Genomic DNA, 22,926 nt, shown 5'->3' on the forward strand with positions numbered 1-22,926 from the left:
CCTTGTTCTTTTCAAGAACCGGTCAATTTTGAGATTTTTTGGGTTACTTTGCTGTCGTAACATGTCTTCTTTCATACTAATACCAATCAAAAAGGACCAACATGTACATTTAGGTGTCTTTAGTTGACTAAACCTTGTCCGTTTGCGTCTGTATACTTCACCTATACAACCATCTTCAAACAGCCATTATCTCAACATTAGCTTTTTTTCCAATACTAAAATCTCCACTTGTAAAGCACTTAAATCAACTAAACTTATGGATTTGTTCACGTTTTATACATTATGATCTTAAAAAAACATTCCAAAAATGCCTTTTTTAGACCATAGTATTTCTTTCTTTTATAAAATGAAAAAATGTTGTATCCAAATAATAACTTTAATGTCAGTAATCAACTGGCAAAGTTTCATGGTGATATCTATATGTTAAAATGTGGACGCTATTAGCCAGCAGTGTCTAGCCTTAAAGTGTGAGCATGTCCCCCCCTCTTTTAAATGACACCATCTCGCTTGTATTCTGTGTGTGTGTGTGTGTGTGCCCAGGTTCCTGTGAGTGTGTGTATTACAGTGTGTTCTGTGTGCAGTGGTTCCAGCATATGTTGTGGACTGGGAGAATAATGGCCCCTGTTTATGGCCCATTATCCTGTTAACAAATGACAGTGTGAGCGCGCTAATAGATGAGAAGCTAAATTTGAACATATTATTTACTCTTTCTGGTGGGAGAGAAAACAATGCAAGGGGTTTTGTTTAATTAGTTTGTCAAATCGCATATTAATCATACGCCCGGAGCTACATTCCTGTTCCCCATTCAGTGCGGATTAGAGGAGACCAGTTTTTTTTTAAGGCAACCCTGACCCTGGACCAGTGTGGAGTGTAGACATTAAGATGCATGAGATGGTGCGAGAAGTTCAAGTACTGCAGGAAAAAAAAACCTTTTTTGTTCTGACGGAATTGGCTGTGGTGTGTGTGTGAGAAGACTGTGAATTTAGAGTCGGGGGCAGAGCCAGGCACCCCGCCCCCCCCCCCCCCCTTACATTCAATGAGGCTGGCTAAAGAGAGGGAGAGCAAGAGAGAGAGAGAGAGGGAGAGCAGGGAAGAGAGTGAAAGGAGGAGACAGACACTGGCAGCTTAACATTGTGGTGTCTCCAGGTCACCAGAGTGGCCAGCTTTAGCAGCACAGATAACAGGATTACTGCAATCATGGCCACAGTTTTTGTACATCTTCAACCCTCTTTTTCCCCTCAACCACCCACCCCTCGCTCGCTCCTTTCCTCACTCACTTCCCCCCACCCAACCCCTCATCTGTTAGGCTTGGGCCAGAGCTGGCTGCTGTGGACTGACGATCAAGACACACTCAGAAAACAGCTAATCTCTAAGGGCCTTGGGGATGACAGAAAGAGGTTAGTGGCTGCACCAAACTAAAAACAGCCAGCAAATCAAAAACGGAGAAAGGAAAACAGTCTAAACAAATCCAAGTATTAGCCGAGGCCTATATATATATAAATACTGTATATAAGAAGTGGTCTGGTTCAAAGCGCCAGATTAAAATATTTTTTTTTTTACTTCCCTCACTCAGCGAGGTCAAGCTGCTACATATGCTCTTCTATTGTGGCGGCGTGTGGAGTGCAATAAAGTGATTAGCGTAACCAGCTCCCATTGGGATTAGCAGACTAGCTTTTGATCAGTTTAATTAGTCAAGCTACATGTCATCTGGAAACATAGAGAGATACAGAGGCGTTAATATCCTGGTAAACTCCTCCTCACCCCTCCAAACCCCCCGCCCCCCCCCCCTCCTTCCCCTCTTCCTTGTGTGTTTTTAAAATGTGCATTCATATGTAGCGACGACCATCCATTTTCAGAGCTGCTCTTTTTTTCAGGCAAATGCATTTGTTTACAGAGCGTCGGCCCGGCTACGTGGGCTCTCTCCATAAATCTGTGTGTTTGTCAGCAGGATGCGACAGGCTCTTCCTCTCTGACTGAGGGAGTCTATCAGTCTGAGCTCCAGTGGCCGTGCCCGCTACAGTCAACTCTGATTAATAACTACAAATAGAAGGGGACTTGTCTGCTGCTCGCATTATAAATGGCCACTGTGTTTGCAGAAAGGGAAAAAAAAAGATGCACATTGGGTACTGATAAATCAACAAAGCAGGGCTGGGGGGGTGGGGGGGAGAAAACAACACAACACAGGAACACACAAATATAATATGGAAACAATTTCTCAGCTGGGGCTCCATGATAAAGCTGACTGTCTTCTTTAACTTAATGCACAGCAATTACCGGGCTATGCTTCCCCCCCCCCAAAATAATTTCTTGCCAGTAACTATTCTGATAGAGGGATGGGTTGCAGTGTTTAAATTGCACTCTGTATGTGCTGCTGCTATCCTCTGATACATTAAAGGAAAAAAGTTTTCAGCTTACTCCATAGTGCAGGGAGCACGGAAGAATAATAGCTTGAGGTAAGACTACTGTACAGGAGACTCCAGGAGCCAGTAGCTAGGCAGTCAGACATACATTTAACAGCCGTTTAAACACCGCAACACACATTTTTACGATGAGGAGACAAAAAGGGGTTGAAGGTATTGGCCTCATTACATGAACATTGATTAAGGCGTAAATTCTGTTGTCTGAAATACAATAGTGTGGGAGTTCAAAGGGAGTTAACTCACACCATTTGAGAGCAGATTTAGGATTTGGGGGAAATGTTATGGCTGTTAAATGTCACTTCATCTCTCGCTACAATGACGAGCAAAAAGAGTCTACAGTCTAGCAGCTCTGCATTAAACAGCAGTGCTTTGAGCTAAGTGCTAACGCTAACCGGCTCACTGCTCTCAATGACAACGCTAACGTGCAGATGTTCAGCGGGTGTAATGTTAAACATGGTCATCAGCCAAGTTTAGCATGTTGGCATGGTCATTAATTAGTAGAGCTGAGGCTGAGGGGAACGCCATAAGCTGTGCAGGGATTTTTTTGTCATAAACCAAAGTATTGGAGACATTTCAGCTCTGACCTGATGACTAGTACAGGGTTCTCAACCCTCACGCAATGAGAGTGAGACACACGCATTTCAGGCAATTCACACGCTCCACGCCACACCTTGCATTTCTCACGCAAATTATAACTCTGCCAAACTATTTTTTTTATATATATATAGCTTCGATAAATCCTGGCCGTCACCACCATCACCTAGTGTTGCCACCCGTCCCGTTTTTCCCGAAATTGTTCTCTTTTTTCACCAGCTGTCCCGGGGAAAGAAAAATCTCTCCCGGGACACAATTTGTCCTGTTTTTTGGGGAAAAACTAATTTGATTTCCTTCGTTCAGTAGTTAAGGCCGTTTCACACGGGCCGAGGAGTTTGTTGCGCCCACTAATACACTCTCAATGGAGAGGCGAGCGGGCAGAGAGAAGCCGCAGCATTTCGTCAGGCGGCACGACAAGCGTGCAGGGGCGGTCTTAACGATCTCGGGGCCCGTTTCAAGACCCTGTGTGGGGCCCCCCACATTTTTTTTTTCTATGAATAATGCTTGTGCATGCTCCCCGCAAAAATAAAAAAAAGATTGGGGAAACTAGTTGGTTCATAGATGGATTATGAGATAATAGGCCCAGACTCTTAAACTCTGCAACTGTAAAAATATTTCAGATGGTCTGCAGACCCATGTTATATGGGTCTTGCTTTTCTATTTTTCACCTACTAGTTGAGGGGCCAAGTTGGTTTTAGTGCTCCCACATTCAAATGCGGACGCCGAAATAGTCTTCTCCATGGTTGGTCTTAACAAGACCAGCACCAGAAACAGACTAGCCCTAGAAGCAACATTGTCGTCCATTATGATGGTCAAAATGGCTGGTGTGGAGCCACAGTGCTTCAAGTGGGAGCCAGAAAACCCCTATCCTGAAGGCCTCAAAATCTGCCACTCGAAGCTACAACAGCGAGCATCAGTAATATCCAGTATCCATATTTGCTGAACTGAACTAAGAGTTTTACTGAAATAACTACCCCGAACAACTACCCTAGGCCCAACACCCATCTCACTAGTCTGGCATTTGGTATTAATCCAGTTATACTTTCATCATAAAATTACAACAATAGGCTATATTTTACCTAAAACAAATAAATTATACTGAACTGAACTTGTGTTAAAAACACACAATAAAATTTCACTCGCGCGCTTCGCGCGCTCGCATGGGAAATCCGCTTCTGTCTCACTCTAAACAATTTCCAAAAGTTGAGAACCCTGCTAGTATTAAAGGAAAAAGGCAATGGATCACAGAAGTCAGTAGGATTTATCATCTGGCGTCTGTGTGAAAAAGGTAATTGCAATTAATCAAATAGTTATTGAAATATTTCATTCTGGACCAAAGTAAAAAAAAAAATTATTTGACTGAAAGCAGGAGGTGAATAATTATTATCATTTTGATTTATTTTTTCAAACTGAACAGCAACACTGGCCTTACAAAACACAGACGTGTGGGTGTGAAGGGAGAACATTTGAGTTATCAATAAACACCAGAGTGTTTTGTTATTGTTCCACTAAACAGACATTTTGTCCGTCATATTAAACGCTGACAGATTCTGAACATCACAGCTGCTGAAAAATATCAAAAAACTCTCTCCCTGTAGAAAGGCAACTCTGTCTGCTCCCCTTCCCAGTTTTAATTGGATATTGGTGTGTAGGTCTCTCTCTGTAGTGGGTCTGTCTGAGGCCGTTCACTGCAGGTGTTTCAATCAGTTTTTGGGGGATGGCAGAACATCAGTGGTGCTCTCCCACAGGTCTGTGTCTGTGAACAGGCGAGTGCACAGTGTGTGAGGGGCGCTACACCCGACGCCGGCCATGCCTCCTCTGCTGCCGTGCCAGCACTTGGCTGGGCCCGACAGAGCGCGGGACACACATTAAATATTAACTAAATTGGTCCCAGCAGAGCTCTGGCTAACATACGACAAGCATCCGAACGGAAATGTCACAGTTTCCCCCAGAGCCCCCCCACACACACACTCAGGATCAAAGACAATAACACTGGGTCTAATCTGCTGTAATTGGGAGATAAGAGATTGCATGGTGCAGCGTGCATTAGTGTAGCGGCGCGCAAGCATTTGAGGATGTGTGTTCTCTGTGTGTGTGTGTGTGCGAGTGTGTGTGTGTGTGTGTGTGTGTGTCATTGTAGCTGATGGAAGCTTGTCAGAGCAGACTGACAGCCAGCGAGGGGACTGGATGGAGAGAGAGACCCTAAGCAGTTCCAGCCAGTCAACAGCAGAGAATTGCATTTCTGGTTGTTTTCATCTCCCCATAAAAAGTTCTTTAACGCATGAAAAGTTGACTTCCGAATGCTGTCATCAAATGTACAAGTGCTTCGCAAGGTATCTGTGGGTAAACCCAAACATTAAAGAAACGCTGCTGTGCCACCACACCACTGTAACAACCTAAGGCTACTCCACCACTGCTACACACACCGCAATTAACTGTAAGGGTAGCCCAAAGTGGAAAGTCTAATCATAAATGCAGCATTTTAAAAGATTGTGATTAGTGATAAGTCTCAGCCTCTCCCGGGAAGTTTAATCTCCACTCAAAGTGGTTAATGCACTTGCTAAATGAACTGCTTCCTCCTTAATAGCAGCGAGAGCAGCGTGAAGCCGAGATTCTAAACAGTGTGGGGGCCACGGTTTAAATCACTCGCTAAAAAACGACAAAACCCCCGAGACGCCGTGGCTTACCACAGGACCAGGGTTTGTGTGAGAGACGGCGAGCTAATGCACTCAGGGGCGTCGAGGGAGGGAGCCGCCGCAGCAGAGTGTGGCAGCGCAAGTGCTGGAGTCAACAAGCTCAGATGTCCTTTTCCCTGGCCTGGAGAGCAGGGAGAATAGCAGAACAAGAGCTAGCTAGAGGGAGAGAGACACAGAGAGAGAGAGAGATGCAGAGAGAGAAAGAGAGAGACGCAGAGAGAGAGAGAGAGAGAAAAAGAAAGAGACGCAGAGAGAGAGAGAGAGAGAGAGAGAGAGAGAGAGAGAGTGTGTGTATGAGCACCAGTAGCCTTCCTGCTTCCAACACACAGGACGTTACAAGGTCATTCCAACAGTCACACTGCAGCAGAGCACTACTGGGTCACCCGATGATCTGAATATAGAGAGACAGGTCTATCTTTACAACTGCTTCCATTGCAAGTAAACAACAAAGGGCTTACTGTATATCCTCTGCAGTGCTGCATCAGCTAGTGTATACTACATGTGTACATGTATTTCTACATTACCACACAGTTGAATGTCAGCCAGTAATTTCCCTGAGCACGGCTGATATCGGGCAATAGCTGTCAGAAAGTGAGAAAGATAGCAGCGCCGGCAGAATAGACCCATGAAAAGCTAGGAGAGTTTTCAGTGATTTCCAGCCCATAGTCAGAGCCTGTGTGCACAGTGCTCCTCTCATCTCCTGCTCCCTGAATGAGAGAGTGCTACATTTAGCTAGGGCTGCAACTAACGATTATTTTGATAATCGATTAATCTGTCGATTATTTTCTCGATTAATCGATTATTAATCGATTAGTGTTTTGGTCCGTAAAATGTCAGAAAATGGTGAAAAATGTTGATCGATTTTCCAAAGCCCATGTTGACGTCCTCAAATGTATTGTTATGTCCAAAACAAACAGATATTTCAGTTTACTGTCATAATAGGATTTAAGAAACCAGAAAATATTCACATTTGAGAAGCTGAAATCAGAGAATTTGGACATTTTGTATTAAAAAAATACTTGAATCGATTCGTCGATTAATCGTTGCAGCTCTAGATTTAGCCAGAGCCCCCCACTGACTACCATTGTTTATGTCCCGTGGCCCTCCGTAGATTGTGCCGGTGAATAGCCTCGGCACAAGGAGCTCGGCCATAACAGCAGGCGAAAGTGGACTTTGAGTGGGAAGTGGCACTTGTGGCTGTGGGTGGTGTCAGACGAAGAGAGGAACAGCTTGGAGAGAAAAAAGAGAGAGAGAGAGAGAGAAAGAGAAAGAGAGAGAGAGAGCATGAGGGTTGCTGGGAAGAGATTGGGGCAGGCTCTCCTCCTTTTAATTTACTAATTAACCATGCAAATGAAATCTTAACAGGCTACTCAGAGGCAGTCCTCGGGGGAGGGAATAAAGGCATTAGCGTTAGATTATACTCTGTCCATGTGGAGCGCGCGGAGAAAGAGAAGTGAAATATGCTGTTGAACAAAGTGATGGGAAATGTCTTGGCCCCTCGGCAGCAGAGCGGAACCACCGCCAGCAAAGCAAGGCAAAGGAGAAACATCTCTTCAGGCATGCATACAAAAACACTGAGATGGTACTGTATACTGTAATTAACCTGGACACATGCTTTGTTTTAATAGACAGAGAGAGGGGAGCATCAGCCCCACAAATAGCACACAACCCTAGAACTAAACATGGTGGAGTTATGCCAGCAATATTTTTTCTATTTCACCACGGCCACGCCTAAACTCCTACATGTCCGTCCTGAAATTCCGCTAACCCTTTTTTCAATGTGACGGACAGTGCCATCACACGTAATAATTCACCCATCACTCAGCTTGATGGTAAAGCACTCTATCCGAGAGAGAGACTGGCCTGTCAAATACAATAACAGGCCTACGTACTGTATGTCACGATACCAGATATTTAACAGTCCATACCAATACCAGTCAAATTCCACGATTCTTGAAAAGCCAATTGGATACCACGGTAAAAAATCTAAAACAAAACAATGAATCCCATGTTCTTCAACAGACATGCTGATATTAAAAAAAAAAACGTTTTAAAATGACAAAAAACAACAACAACAACAGTGGCATGTAGCAATGAATGAATAAAATACAACAACTGCCCTGTCCAATGTCCTCGCTCCATGGGAGTTTTTGTGTTGGGCGCACACAGCACACCTGTAGACATTCTTCTTCCATTTGCATTTAATGGCAGACTAGAACACATTCGGTGCCATCAGTTCTCGTGACATCCCTGAAACAGGGCTACATTTGTCAGCGCGTACCTTGAAGACGTCCTGCGTGTCGTCCATGCAGTAGACCCTGATGTTGTACTCCAGCGTGGAGCAGTACGCGTCGGAGAAGAGCACCAGCCTGAGGCGCTTGGAGGCGCCCATGTGCAGGGACTCTCCCACCAGGGCCAGGGTGCCCAGCTGCTCCGCAAAGAGCCGGCACGTCTCCGCCTCCAGCTGGCAGTAGAAGGGCTCCGACACCAGCTCCTCACCCATCAACAGGACGTCCTGGAGGGGCAGAAGAAAGACATGGGAATGGTGTGGATGGAAAAGGTCACGCACCCCATTTATGTAGGAGGAGAAGGATAATGGGTTTGGCTATCTGGTGACAGGGCGTAGGTTTGGTTTCAACCTTGGAACCATGAACTAATTTGTGCCTTTTCTGCTTCAATTTAATGGTTGAAATGTCTTTATATATGTAAAGGAAAAAAGACAACATTCAGGTAAGGGGACACAAATATAATGGAATATAAAGCAGTAAGGCTCTCAGTAGGGGTGTGAACGTCTACGAAATTGTCTAAACGGTTACACGGCCGACACACATTCTTTAAGGTATTTTCACATAAGTATCTTGGTGAAAGTTTAGATTAAGTTAGAAATTAATACTTTTCTCTTGCTTCAAATTCCCATTTTTTCTTGCAGTGCAAACATAGTTCATACTATCAATAAGACATATATCCCCTCATACAAAGACAGGCATCATATAGAGCACCATCAGTTTACTTAATAATGCATGAACAAGGTCCTCGATTGACATGAAAAGGAGACTCAAATAGATTGCTGGCAGGACATAGATAGTTCTGGAGAACAAAAGGCCCTACCAGGGTGCAGCAAATATTGGGTTATTGGAAATGTCCAGAATTTCTTTGCCTTTCTCCTCCTCTGAGACTTGTTAAGAAAAGGTGAAAACAACTTGACAAATGATCTGCAAAAAATAAGACTGTTGCCTGATAGTGAGGGCTGTTCCAATAACACCAACAGGCAGCACAGGAATTCATTGGCACTTTAATTTTCAGAGGATACAAGTAAAAGAAAGACCTAAACATAGTTTTTTCTTGCTTTGTTATGCGGGTGCTGTATTACGACTGCATCTCTAATAAAGATGAAAAACTTACGGAAATCACCTAACCAACCCCGACTAGCTTTAGCTTTTATCAGATGACTCCACTGCTCTCTGGGCTTATTTGATGGGGACACATTGGAAGCCACGGTGACAAGATTTTTCTCTAAAATCCCATCATGCCAGTTGACTGACTCTCCTCATTAGCCAATCAAGCTGAAGAGAGCGTGCTGCTCCTGCCTGGCAAAACGCCCAGCCAGCCCCCTTCTAGGATCAATTCAACCTAGACACCATCTACACATCAATAGAATTAGTATTGACACAATTCATTTGCTATGCACACCACAATGGAGTCTCACTTTTTATCATCGTCTTAATATTTCTTCAATATGGGAGGTGGCTCAAATATCCACAGAGCGCCTTCACTGTAGGAGCATTTCATTTCTCTCACTCCCTCGGTTTCTGCATTTCCACTCTCACCATCTCCTTATTGCCTTATTTTAAATGGCTGCTCTACATCTAAATGACCTGCCCTAAGCACCCTACCTATCCCTCTTTATCGCCTTCCTTTCCTTTTTCGTTTTCTCTACACCCTCTGTTGTATATGTGCTTCTTTCTGTCCTCCTCTCTCTTCCAACCTGGCTCTTCTTGCCTGTGTGTCCATGCAGTCAGGCCATGCGTTGGGCTATATTTGGTCCGGCCCGATGATTAAAAGCGCTGGTCTAACCTCTGTGTGAGACAGGCCCCATCCATCCAACAGACACCCCACCACCGCCACACACGGGAGGCTGAATAATTTATGCACCAATATCGAACATGAAAGAAGACCTACTAACACAAACCAAAGCCCCACTTTCACCCGTTTCCCCAGTCCCCCCCCCGGGGTCGTTGAGATGGGTATTACTGCCTCACAAGCTGCGCTTGTTTGCCATGATGTGTGTTTTCTTCACCAAATCTATCCTATTGGGAGTCTGGCAGTTCTGGTTACTTTCAAAATTTCATGGATATGAAAAAAATGAGGGAAGGGAGCGGCGTAATTGGAAGCAGCGGTCAAATCTGGTCAAGGAGGCGCTTAGAAGAGTACTTTGAGGATCAGTCATTTGCTTGGAGGATTTCTGTTTTGAGACACATGTTGCCTAGCAACTCCCGAGCTTGCAGAGAGCCTTGTGCTTCCAGGCTTTTTCATCCCAGCCCCGATTGGAAAAAAACACCTGATTGTCAATATAATTAAAAACCCTATGGAGTGGATGAGTGCTGGTCCGGAACTAACTATGCAGCATCGAGTAGTTTCCTGTGCTATTATTCAAGTCACTATGGAGCAAGTCTGTACATTAACAAGAGGGGAAGCTCTCAACAGGTTCAGTAAGTCTTCTCCTAAATTCACTGCGTGGCAACTTTGTCTTTCCGTGGAGGATTTGTTGCCGGAGTTATCGGTGCTTTTTACTCACCTCCCAAGTGCCCTCGTAGTTCTGCTTCTTGAGGCGGACGGCCCAGTTATCCAGGCATGCGTCAGAGCAGTGGTCCATGCTGAGGATAACCGGCCGGCTCAGGACCACCCCCGGAGGGCCACAACTCACCACAGGGCTCAGCAGGGTCTGGCAGCCAGCCAGGGGTAACCTACACCGCGGAAGGGAGAGGGGAGAATGAATCCAGATCAAGTGCTTTTACACATCCAGTTATAAAAGTGAGAATTTACTGTTCTCTGGTAAGCAGATTGTGATATAGCGTCACCTCTGCACATGAGCTAGCAGCTGTTACAGAGCATAAGGGAAGGCTAGCTAGTATCACTGACTAGCTGGACCAAGTTGTGATGACTGAGTAATAATATAGAAGCATCACAGCATGCTACAATCACTTCAGAGACTGTGTACAAAGCAAGGCAGATAAACAGTGCTATCCAAACAATTCATTTAAGTTAAATACATCCTGCTTAAAAAGGCCTGGGTTATTTATTTACATTCCGCCTCCACAGCTCTGGCACACTCTTAAGCCTTTCCCCTAATGGAACAGTATAGAGCATCAAAACAAACAGCCTAGTGGCATCCAGGGAAGAGTGCCAGTTTAGGCAGCGCTAAAGAGGACCCACCTTAAATCTTCCTTCCGCTGAACGGTGAGATAAATCTCATAGATCTTCCCTCTGGGGATGGCCTCTGGAGGAATGAGCAGACTGATTCCTAATGCAAATAAAAACAAAGAGAGAGAGAGAGAGAGAAGGAGGGGGAGTTAGGTAGATGGGGAGTGCTTCATTAGATGTCACTGAATAACGCTTTTGTCATCTCACAAAAGGGAAAGCAGGGCCCACTCTGCAAAAAAACAAAAGCACAGTTTGATAGTGAAGGTCACAGGCAGCCTCCGTCAGGTACATTAGATGCAAATCCCCGCACTGGCAGCCGAAGGCGGGTAGCGTCCCTATGGTCAACAATTAGCCCAGACAAAAGCACACACCGCATCGCAGTTTAAAATGTCCTCCGGCTGCCAACAAGTAGATAATTGAGACCAAGGAACAGTACTACTCCAGGAGAAAATTACACTTCCCCAGGAGAGAATGAGTGGGAATGCACATTGGGGAAAGAAAATGAAAAGCTATTGAAGTAGTTGCGAGTGTTGTGCTTATTTTTGTTGCCATTCTCACGCCCCAAAATCATCCGCTTAGAATCCCATTTTAGAGTACAAACAGTCAGACAATCTTAACTGAGTGTGTTTGCCATGAAGACATCTGTTTGAATAAGGCGAAGGTGCATTGAGTGCTCACACAGTCTTGTCTGAATGTATAAGTCATGTCTTCCAATGGGCCTGCTCTCAAAACGCTGCTAAATGACAGCGTGTCTCCTCGAAGCGGACGCACGCGAGCGACAATTCTTTTTCTCTTTTTTTTTTCTTTCCGTACTCCCAATGTGAGGATGGGTGCCAATGTGTGGTACAATCTACATGGCTCCCAGTTAATCCATGCATAAAATATGGCTAAGAGAGTGGAGGAGAGAAACGATACAGAGAGAAAAGAGGAAAACACGGGGGAGTGAGAGCTCTTGTCTTGGTAGTGCCTGGCACTGTCATGGGCTAATCTGGAAGGCCCTACAATGAGCCAAGTGAAAACACACAGTCTTCCACTAGAATTATACAAGCTCTGTTCTCAGCTAATGTGAAGAGGGCATGCTAAAAAGGAGACTAATGATGGCAGGGTTCCTTTTTATATATTTTATTATTATTAGACTCATCTTTAATGGCCTATCTCTATTCCTCTGCATATGATAGCAGCACACAGTGACACATCGGCTACAAATTTGCATCTGCTCTGTGGCAAAGGGAAGGGGCCCTAATTGGAATAATTTGTTCTAGGTTTTTGTTCCAGGGTTCTTCAAGTATCTGGTGAACGCTCTTTATTTGGTAGTCATCTCAACACTGCGGGTGAACAGGGTAGAATTTTTAAACTGATAGGGTATCATCATGAAGCTTTGCCAGTTGATTAGTGATATTAACACAATTATTTCCTATATTACAATGTCTTCAGAAATCTTTATAGAAATATGTTTATGTGGCTACATGTAATTCATTGTGTGCAAATCTGCATCTCTTTACCTTGACCCACACTCTAGATGTTGGATAAAGCAAAATAAAAATTTAAATTTTTTAAAATTAAAATAAACAAATGTCAAAATTGCTGAATGTCAAAATAGCCAAACATCTCATGACTAACTGACCAGTGTTGGAAAAAGCAATGTTTTTGCCTGCAGTCTCTGGCCTTAGCCAATCATGCTTGTAGATTGCAGGTTATTGACAGAAAAACATTTGAGTCAATGGGCCGTTTTTTTGCACAGGTTTCCTTTTTGGCTGAGTCACTTCTCAGAGAAACAAGGGAACCTTTAAAACACAGTCCACCTTAAATCAGCCAGATAAAACAGGCCCTTGTGGATTCATAGTGTCTCACCTCGTCCCTTATAACTCGTATAAAGTGAGTTGGATCCCATAGAGAAATACAGCCTGTGTGCACTAAGCTGTTTTGTATGAAGAGCTGCGGCCCTTTTATGTGTGTTATCCCGGTACAGAGCTATTAGGAAAGCCACACGCACAAGATTTTTTAAAGGGTCCTGGGTCTGTTTCAAAGAGACGGTGTGACGTTTATGGGGACTCAGCTGTTACTGATAAATTCTCCCTTGTTAATGTCCAGTCAGAGCAGGTGTAATAAAGTCCACTGCAAATGTTCTTCTTAAATGTTAAAGCAACAACAGTGTAAATAAAAATGGTCTTGCTTCCAACCCATGTCCACACACACAGTAGCAGATGGTACATTGTTTAGATGGAGGTTTTTTTTCTGGTTTGTTTGAAGTCTAGCTAGCAAAACAGAACATCCTAGAGGGGATTATGGAAATCACACATAGAATGCTGTGACTACTGGAACAATACTTGAATGAAAATGATTCTACTTTTACCATCAAACCTTGGTTTCATAAGAGCTTTTACTCGATGCTCTATCATATAAGAGTTATTGGTTCACAGTAAAAAATAAATTATAAATTATACATGGAACAAGTGCTGTAAACATAAAGATTTATGGACCAGCGAGTAACGCATCGATTTTGAGTGTTGGGGGGGGGGGGGGGGGGGGGGGGGACTTTCATTAAGCTTCATAACTGGCTGAATCCATTCTATACTTTACTGATGCAAGTTGGCTTCACTGTTGTCACAAAGAGCTCACAAAACATTTAAATAGATAAGGAATTGTAGTACAGTATTTAGTTAAAACAGCAACTAGATTGCATGTATCGCAAACAGGTTGAACAGGTAAACGAGCACTAAAATGAGTCCTGATATGATAGTACATGTCGGATATATTACCTGAATTTCAAAAGCTAAAAGTACTATTGAATGCATCAATCAAAACAGGGATCTCCTAAGATCATTTGGTAAAAATAACATGACATGTAAGTGCGTCATCACGTGAAAGAGTTGAAACAGGTGTGTTAAACATGTGCCCTACATGGAAATCTGAGCTCTTTTACATTCAAAAATTAGTCTTCAATGAAGTCACTCCCCACTTTCTGTCCGTTAGTGGAAGGCAGCCCCTGAAATGGTTATTGTAGTCGTTGATGGGCTGGTCTCACAAGGCTAAATTGACAACTTTGTGAACCAATCAGAAACTGCCTTCCCCTATAGGGGGGGAACGTTTTTTTTGACCCGGCTCCTCCCCACAGAGATTGGAGAAAAGTCCAGACTGAACTGCGCCAGTGAACATGAACCGGACCAAAAACTAAAAAGGAACAGTGCGATCTATTGAATTTTCCCTTGTTGTAAACCAATTGAACTGAACTCCAGGCATTACCTAAACATAACTTATACAAATAAAATGACCCTAAACTAAGAACCCACCTGTGTTGGGGATGGTGAGCCGCCCTCCCAGGAAGTTGAAGGTGCCGTAGGAGGTGTTGGCTACGTCGCGGGTCAGCGTTTTAAAGTAGCTCTGAGTGGACAGCCCTCTCACAAACTCAGAGGGGTCAGAGTTCAGCTTGCCGTTGTGCAGAGTGTGTGAGCCGTTGGGCAGCGGGTCCAGCAGAGGTCCGTTGGTCATGGAGAACTTCCCGGTGGTTTCGTGGCGGGAGCGTAGCGTGCCCTGGTAACTGGTGGTGGTGGTGGTCAGATCAGGCTGGATGGTCAGCAAATGGGAATTCTCTGTTTGAATGACAAAAAAAAGAAAAAGAAAGAAAACAGACAAAAGAAAAATGTGTGAATCTCCATGAGTGGCAGGCGTGTACTGTGTGTACATAACTGAGACAGACCTCACACTCTCTAAAGCTGTCGCAAACACACACACAATAAACTCAAACAAACAGGCCAAGACACATGCTTGCAGATAAACACAAGACTCACAACTCAAAACACACACTTTTGACAATGCACACAAACACAAATTCCCACCCAAAGCCAGTCTACTCCCCTCCCGTCTCTCTCTCTCTCTCTGTCTGTCTCTTTAGCAACCACACAATCAATTCCAAACAGGAACTCAGACACAGCTTAGCAGCCAGAATGTATAAAGGGCTTTTTTTCAACCACGGTGAATCGCACAGGCTCTGCAAAAAACCCAGTTCCCTCTCCAGCTCCATCTAACTCAGACAGTTGTATTTATATTACTCACTGGTATAAAGCTCAGAGGCTCCAAAACATAAGCAGTAAACAAGAGTGGGTACAATTGTCTTGCAATGAGTTGGTGGAGAAACATAATGTGCCAGGGCTGGCAAATAAACACACAATATAATACGTTGGCTTGCTTAAGATTAAAACCCCACTGTATTGGAAAACACTAGGGGATTATTGGGTTGCAAATACCATTTAAATGTGTGTCACTTTATTTGGAGTTACTGTCCAAAAGAGAATAACATGACACGATGTATAGATACCTCCTTAAAAATAGTAACAGTGCAAGTAAAAAAAAGCCATTACTCGTAAAAGGTTACAGACAGACCCTCCTATAAAAAAGAAACATTCTCTAGAAACAAATGATTAAAGAAAGGCACAGACTAACCTTCCTTCTGAGATTGCAAAATTGCTGAAGAAGTGGATAGAATGTTTGCTAGATTGACGAAATTCTGATTTGCTCCTGCCTATTTTTCAGTAAGGCACAAACTAATAGAAGATTTAAAGTGGCTCAGAGGAACTTTCAGTTTGTGTTCATTCTAGCGAACCCTTTGGACAAAAGCGTTAGTGGTTTAGAACGCCAGCTATCGTTCCTGGGTGGGAGTACCCGAACAAAGACAAAACGATATAACAATAGCATTCTTTGCACTGATGGTCTCGTTTGCCGTTACATGCAATTTATGATCATCAGAAGAAAAATTTGACTGTTTCAGAAATATTGAAAAGTTCCTCGTTGCTACTTTAAGTATAAAAAAAGAACTAAAACCCCCACTGTAAACAGATTGACAACCACAAACACAAACACAAGTTCAGTGGTACATGGAGATGGATGCTTGCTTGCGGTCGGTCACGGTGGTCACACACGGACATAAAAGGAGAATGTTAGAACAAAGAACAGTGGTTCGTACTGCAGTGGGGGGGAGGCCTGCGTGGCCGCGCTGCTGCCCACACACCTGGCTTGCTGGGCTTGATGCCCATGGGCTGGAAGCCGGTGGTGAGGATGGAGGAGTCGGCCACGTCGGCGTCCAGGCCTTCCTTCTTACGCCGGTACACCAGCACCACCACGATGAGCAGCAGGGTGAGGCACAGAGCCACCGCCACCATGCCCACGTACAGCGCCACGTCCTCAGCCCCGCTCACCGCTGACACAGGGACAGAGACACGGAAGAAATGATTAATTCAATTCAGTTTATTTAAGAAGGGGACAGTGCAAATGAATAAAACACATGATCATGCATGGGCTAAAAATGCCAGAATTAGCCAAAAGGCTATTTTTCATCTGTGGTCCCCCGGCATCGATGTTAAAAGGCTTTTTTAAAATACAAATAAACAAGATAAAAAACAACAACATAAGCAGGACAGAACTCCAAATCTAATGTTGAGATGATGGCCGTTGAAGATGGCTGTATAGGATAATCATCTCATATGTATGAGCCAACTTTTAACAAATATTCGGATACCCATCTGGATTTGAAGTATTTAAAAAAAGCCTAAAGCTTGAATGTCAACCTGTACACAATTGGAAAGGAGAAATAACCAGTTTCTGTAGCAGGATTTCACTGTTAGCTTACTTCATTTCTGCACCAGATAAATATATCTTGTGTTTTTCTCTTTTGCTAAGCACACGAGTGACAGAAGAAAAATGAGAGGGTTTGCTTAGGAAATCCGACCACTTCTTTCTCTTTTCGCAAAACATAAGAGGGCCTTTCACCGAAAAGTACAGTGCGAAGATGACAGCTATAAGCTCAGACCATCATCAGTGTGTGTGTGTGTGTGTGTGTGTGTGTTTTTGGAAGGAGAATGGGATTTGCTATGGTTGTCTCCCTGGGCTTTGGGGGAATTTGGTGGTGGCGGAGGTGGAGGATGCTTGTGTAGCCTTTGTGGAGAGAGGGCCATTGTCCCGGGCAGCTACGGGGGCGTAGCGCTGTCAAACTCAACACAGTCAAGGAGGAGGGGGGGGGATGAGGGGGGGGGGGGGCACACACATTGAGCAGTACAGCTCTGAAGGATGGAGAGCAACAGCAAAGGTTAAAGTGCTGCAGGCTGCCGTGTGTACACATGACAACAAAGGGAGAAAGACATGGGCAGGAAGAGAGTAGGCAAACTCAACTCATCATTGAGCCACTCTGCAACAGTTAACGTCTGTTTAAAAAATGTCTGTTTACGATTTAAATTTCATGCTGCACATATTTATCTGTACATATTGCGAATAGCTATTTTTAATTACATGTATTATGCTATTACATGCACAGTATCTTATTTCACTAGGGTTATTATTATTTTAGTTTCCATGTACATTATTTTAATTTGTCTACTTATATTTTTATTTTATTCTAAATGTACTCTATATTTATATGGTGCACCTTATCTCTTATCACACTTTTTTACCTGCACTGTCTCCTTGCACTACTTTGTGTGTTTATTTGTGTCTCAGTTGTTGCTCTCTTCACTTTTGTTTTTCTTCTTCTATATTGCATTATTGAGAGGAGCCAGGGACTTCAGAATTGCATTGCCAATGACTGCTGCTGTAGTTGTTGTGCAAATGACAACTAAACCATGTTGAATCTTGAATCGTACAAGAATATAAAATACTAGAATTAAAGGAGGACTAACATGGGGGACACAATGTGCCAGTTACTGACAGCATGTGCGATTGGCATTTTCAGCAATCGGCAGCAATAACACGTCCAAAAGGTTAGTGTCAAAATGGTCCTGAGTGATCACCATTACATAGGACATATTTTGATGAATATCTCTTAGACTGTCACGGTGTTTTTCCATCGCTGTGTAAACGCGCTTAACCTTGGCAACACAAATCTGACAAGTTTTAATTGGTGTTAGTAAATATGTGACATGAGAATGGCACTGTTAAATTGAAAGAGTGCTAACAGTCAAATTTGTGGGGGAAATAAATAGAAAAACAGTAAAAAAAAAAAAAAAGTATTTTCTCTGTGTGTGTGTGTGTGTATCACTCATCTCAATTCATCTCTTTTCATCCGTTTGTCCTTGCCTTCTCTCCTTTTATGTCCTCTTGAGAAAAAAAAAATCATTTCTCTGGACAAAGCCCGCTCGACATACCAAAGTCTTTAAGAAGAAAATGCCAGAATCTATTTCATGGATGATTATCTCGGTACAATCTGATACCTTAAGTAGCGGAATTACATGCAGCCGTGCTCTATGGCGGCTCCGCTGTAATGCCAGAGATCTCTTGACATGTAATCAATCGTCAATGACTGGCTGAAGACACGCACAAGATGCTGGGCTTTGTTCCCACCTCTCAGCCTGTCCATTTAACCATTGGTGTAGATTTTAGGGGGGATTACAGGGGAAATGTACCCCTCAATATGTACATGATGTCATTTTGTCGCCCTTAACAACATTTGAAATACAACCCCTTTCTCCCCAAAAGAGGTAAACATAACAGTTCAAGGTGTTGAAACATTTTACATATCTGTCTTACTTTTAACTTTATATTTCCCAACACCTTTAGACATCACCTTACGTCAGTGCTTCTCAAATGGTGGGGCGCGCCCCCCCTGAGTTGTCAGGGGGGGGGGGGGGTGCCTTGATTTCCAACTGACCAAAAAAATTATTATTATTATTTTTTTTTGCTAGCAAGCGCGATGTGTCCTTGTGTATGGTCATTTCCGCGCGAAAGGCCGCGATTTGCAGTAAATAAATGTCCACGTGTCTCCAAGTGTCTCTGTAGGCTATTTTAAAAGAAATCAAGCAAGTAGACTAATAATAACATTAATGAATTATTGGTTAGCGCATCACAGAAGGCCTATTGGTCTATAATAATAGTTTAAAAATGTTTTGAATTAAATGCAAACCTCAGTGAATCATTTGCTCTTGTTTCTCTGTCCTGAGATTCACACAGACTGAGCAGTCTTGTTTAAATGTTACAAATTGAGCTTATAAACTGAACTTTGAATGTTTTTGCTGCAGAAGTTATCTCAGCTAATTTGTGTTATCTAATTTGATAATAAGGTGATTGTATGCAGAATGCTCGTGCCAGAAACTCATACAGTGGTTTTGTACAGATAAATAAATAAATATTAGCAGGTTCTCAATAGTATTTCAATTTAGGGGGGGGGGGGGGGCGTGAAAAAATTTCTGTCCCCTAGGGGGGGCATGACAGAAAATAATTGAGAACCACTGCCTTACGTGCACCATACTATCTTAACTTGACTGTCCTCCCACCATTACAGAGTATCCCGACTAGCTTGTGCAAGGATAGTAATGTAGCTAGATAGCTAGCTTGTTATGCGATATATTGTGATTTTGACAGTCATGGCTTTTATGTAGATTCAAACTTGGAGCCTAAGGCTTTAACAAGGTCTCATTCTCTTAATAGATTTGATGTTGAGTCGAGATGAACATAATTCCTAAATAAAACCATCCTGAAACGATATGCTTTGAATGTGAATACAGTTTTGAACAATGCCGGGGAATAAATATTTGAAAGCAATACAGAATGCCTGAGAGCCTAACTGCATTAGATTCCATTATATTTGTATCCCCTGGTACCTGAATGTTGTCTTTTCCACCATAAATGGATGCAGAAAAGACAAGAAAATTGGTGCACAATGCAGAAAAATTAAATGTTTGACGCTTAAAATGTTTGACCTACGCCCATACATTTAACCTAGACCCTTTGTCTCTATGTCCCTGTCTCTTCAGGGGAAACATCGAGGTGCTTCGCTGTGAAGCAAGCCCAGCTTAACCTTCCTCCTTTCACAATGAGAGCTCCACAACAGGGGGGGGGGGGGGGGGGGGGGGGGTTGAGGAGACTATGGCTGAACCCTCTCATTAGACCCAAATCCAATTGTCTTGGTGAGTCAAAGGCCAGACAAGGGGCTGTGGTATTTGGACTTGTTGCGCTGCAGTCTACAGAGAGACGGCGTCTATAGACAAAACAACATCCGTCAGCAAAGGAGGCAGACGAGCCAACTGGGGCTGTGCTGATTGGATAAACATAGCCTTTAGATTGGCCAGTTTGCCGTTTACCTTCTAAGGGCAAACCAAAGGCACCTCGCTCACCTCACATCCAAAAGATCCAGTATCTCTCTCTCTCTACTCTTCCTTTTTTCCGCTGCATACACCATTCTTTCACCCGGGACAATGAAGTCAGTCGATCAGACATCTCTCTCTCTCTCTCTCTTTCTGTCTCTCTCTCCCTCTATTCTGTGTGTAATCTCTGGTGGCTTTATCGGAGCATCTCTTGAGTGAAGTTTTATCTGACCCACCAGGTGTCACAGCCAAACGATCCCGATGCTCGTCCTGCGACCCTGGGCCGGTGACTGGGTCCTCCTGGCCCTACATCGCTCATTGATTTCCATGATGCCCGGGCAATAATTGAAAGGACATCCATCACACTTTAATTGACATAGCTAATCAGGTTTTATAATTGGATGGGCTTTAACTTTAGTCCTCCTCTAGCGTGCCCTATCTCTCCCTCTCTGCACACACTCTACCACTTTACCTCTCTTCCCGACACTCCATTCACTTCCACTCCATGTAATTGCTGGCGTAGGACTTTTGATTCTCTTTGCGTGTGACCTCTCTTCCATGATTGACACTCGCCTGTGGATAATGTGTGCATGTGAAGAGCTGTTTTTCAGAGTTGACCCCGGGCCAATCTGTGTTTTGTTCCACTCTCTTCTCCTGAAGCTGTCAGTTCAGCTCTTTAGACTGTGCTCCAGGGGCATGGCTGGCTGCTTAGGGATCAGTATCTAACTTGAGATTGGCCACTACCAGGCACGTGCACAGATAGGACACGAAGGGGGCTTGAGCCCCTGCCCTTGTGTCCTCAGAGTCTTATCTTAATATAGCCCTATTTGTTCCTTTTTAAATTGGAATTAATCATTTAAATCATGTAGTGCATGTGCTTTCTGTTTTGTTAATTCTGTTCCTGGAATAAAGATTGAAGAATAGGCTTAAAGTGATGTCTATTTGAATGCCATTAATTGCACCCTTACTAACTGTCCTTCTCAAAGAAACCGCTGATCTAAATTTGACTGAATTAGTCCGAACAACGGAACACTGACTGCAGTTCTCTCGTTAAAAGTTAGTATTTTTAATTAGTATTCAATTAAAAGTTAAATAATGCTTGAAAATGCCCAAAAAATAATTTAAAAAAATAAGAATAAAAGTTGGAATTTTATTTGCTTGAGCCCCTGCCCCCCAAAGTGTCTGTGCACAGCCCTGGCCACTACAGACTCATAATTCAACTCCTCTGAGGGCAATGCACCTGCCTCCCCCCCCCCATATAGTGACAGTCAGCACAATGAACCTGATAGTCCCTCCACACCCTCTGTACCTGCTTCTTTCTCTCCCCTGCATTGATAAATAAAAGTGTTGCAGTCCTCCCCCTGCCCCACCTCTTCCCTGAGCATTTATCAAGGGACCCGGGGAATATATTTCATCCCATGGCCAGTCCTAGTCACTCGCCCCAAAGATGAATAACACTGGAGTTCTTAAGGTCAGGGAAATATGGCTACTAAAACTCTCACACTTGAACGTGACCATTACTATCTCCACAATACAGTCGTCCCCATCCCTCAGCCAGGCGCCCGGGTGAAATATGGACCGAAATAAATGGTGGAGCCATTTTTCACAGCGCCTGTGACCCCGCTCTGACAAACAAACCCATGACGAATATAAAAACATTAGCCGATTCGCCTCCAAATGAGCTCCTAAATTCAACAACAAACTTAATACAGATTGAGTGTTTGATTGCATTTGCGACAACACCAAAAGGGAATGCGGATGTAAATGACAGTAAGCCCATTACCTTCCATTCCACGCATTAAGGCAAATAATTGTTTTTGTCCTATTTTTTTCCCGTGCCTGAGAATACAAGCAGTATTATTTTTTTACCCACGATCATCTTTGTGCCCTCTAACACCTGTCTGCCATTTTGGTTCTGGCTGGCTGCCAGCGTATTTACTATTTCCCTGAAGAGATTTTGTGTAGCAGCTTCATCTGGTTTGCTTTATGAAAATGATCTTGCCTGAATCAGAGCTGTTACACAGGCTCGCTGTTGCACATTGAATCTCATATAATATGAATGCAATACCCAAAACAATAAACTCATTTAAAATATGCCATTTCTTTCTTTCTTAATGAGAGAGATTAGACATGTTTGTGGGGACATCTTTTTGTGGCAGAGTTATTACGGCTCACTCACTGCAGTTGTTATTGTTCTATTCCAGTGGAGGAGAGAAGGTTGCCTTTTGTTTCAGGGGAGGGGAGGGGGGACTTTTCCATCTCAGCTAATAGCCTGCAGACACGGTTGAAGTATGGGAGTTGCTGACGAGCCAAAAACCATCTTGCTATTTTGCTTATTATAATACTTCACACAGCTATTGTCTATGAAAAAACGCATCTGCTGGGAACAGATTGGGACAGGCATTCTTCAGAGGCCAGCGCTATACGCTCTGCGCTGTCATTGCAAATACTCAGCGACTCCCTCTCTATCTGAGTGTGTGTTTGTGTGTGTGTTTGTATAACAATGACTGGCATCTTTGTGTATATATCTTGCGTCTCTGGGGAGAAGCTGCTGACCTTTGATGATGGGCCGACTGAGCTCCCAGGTTCACTGCACTCAGCCAAACTCAGCTAACACATGCACACACACACACACACACACACACACACACACACACACACACACGCACACACATTCTCACACACATAGCTCTAACACAATTACTAATTTGCTATAACCAACCCCCTGCT

General features: G+C 43.6%; 1 protein-coding gene across 1 annotated transcript in view; it reads right to left on the reverse strand.

The window, feature by feature from the left end:
* Positions 1 to 22,926, reverse strand: part of unc5a (unc-5 netrin receptor A) — a gene marked incomplete at both ends in the record, with an annotated part of 150,158 nt that overhangs the window by 8,345 nt on the left and 118,887 nt on the right. The window contains 5 exons of the mRNA XM_080036178.1: positions 7,992 to 8,225; positions 10,506 to 10,674; positions 11,144 to 11,231; positions 14,422 to 14,721; positions 16,092 to 16,325. Coding sequence (XP_079892304.1) covers positions 7,992 to 8,225; positions 10,506 to 10,674; positions 11,144 to 11,231; positions 14,422 to 14,721; positions 16,092 to 16,325 — 1,025 coding nt within the window. The remainder of the gene's footprint in view (positions 1 to 7,991; positions 8,226 to 10,505; positions 10,675 to 11,143; positions 11,232 to 14,421; positions 14,722 to 16,091; positions 16,326 to 22,926) is intronic.

Source organism: Ammodytes marinus (genome assembly GCF_949987685.1).
Source record: "Ammodytes marinus genome assembly, chromosome: 10".
NCBI lineage: Eukaryota > Metazoa > Chordata > Actinopteri > Uranoscopiformes > Ammodytidae > Ammodytes > Ammodytes marinus.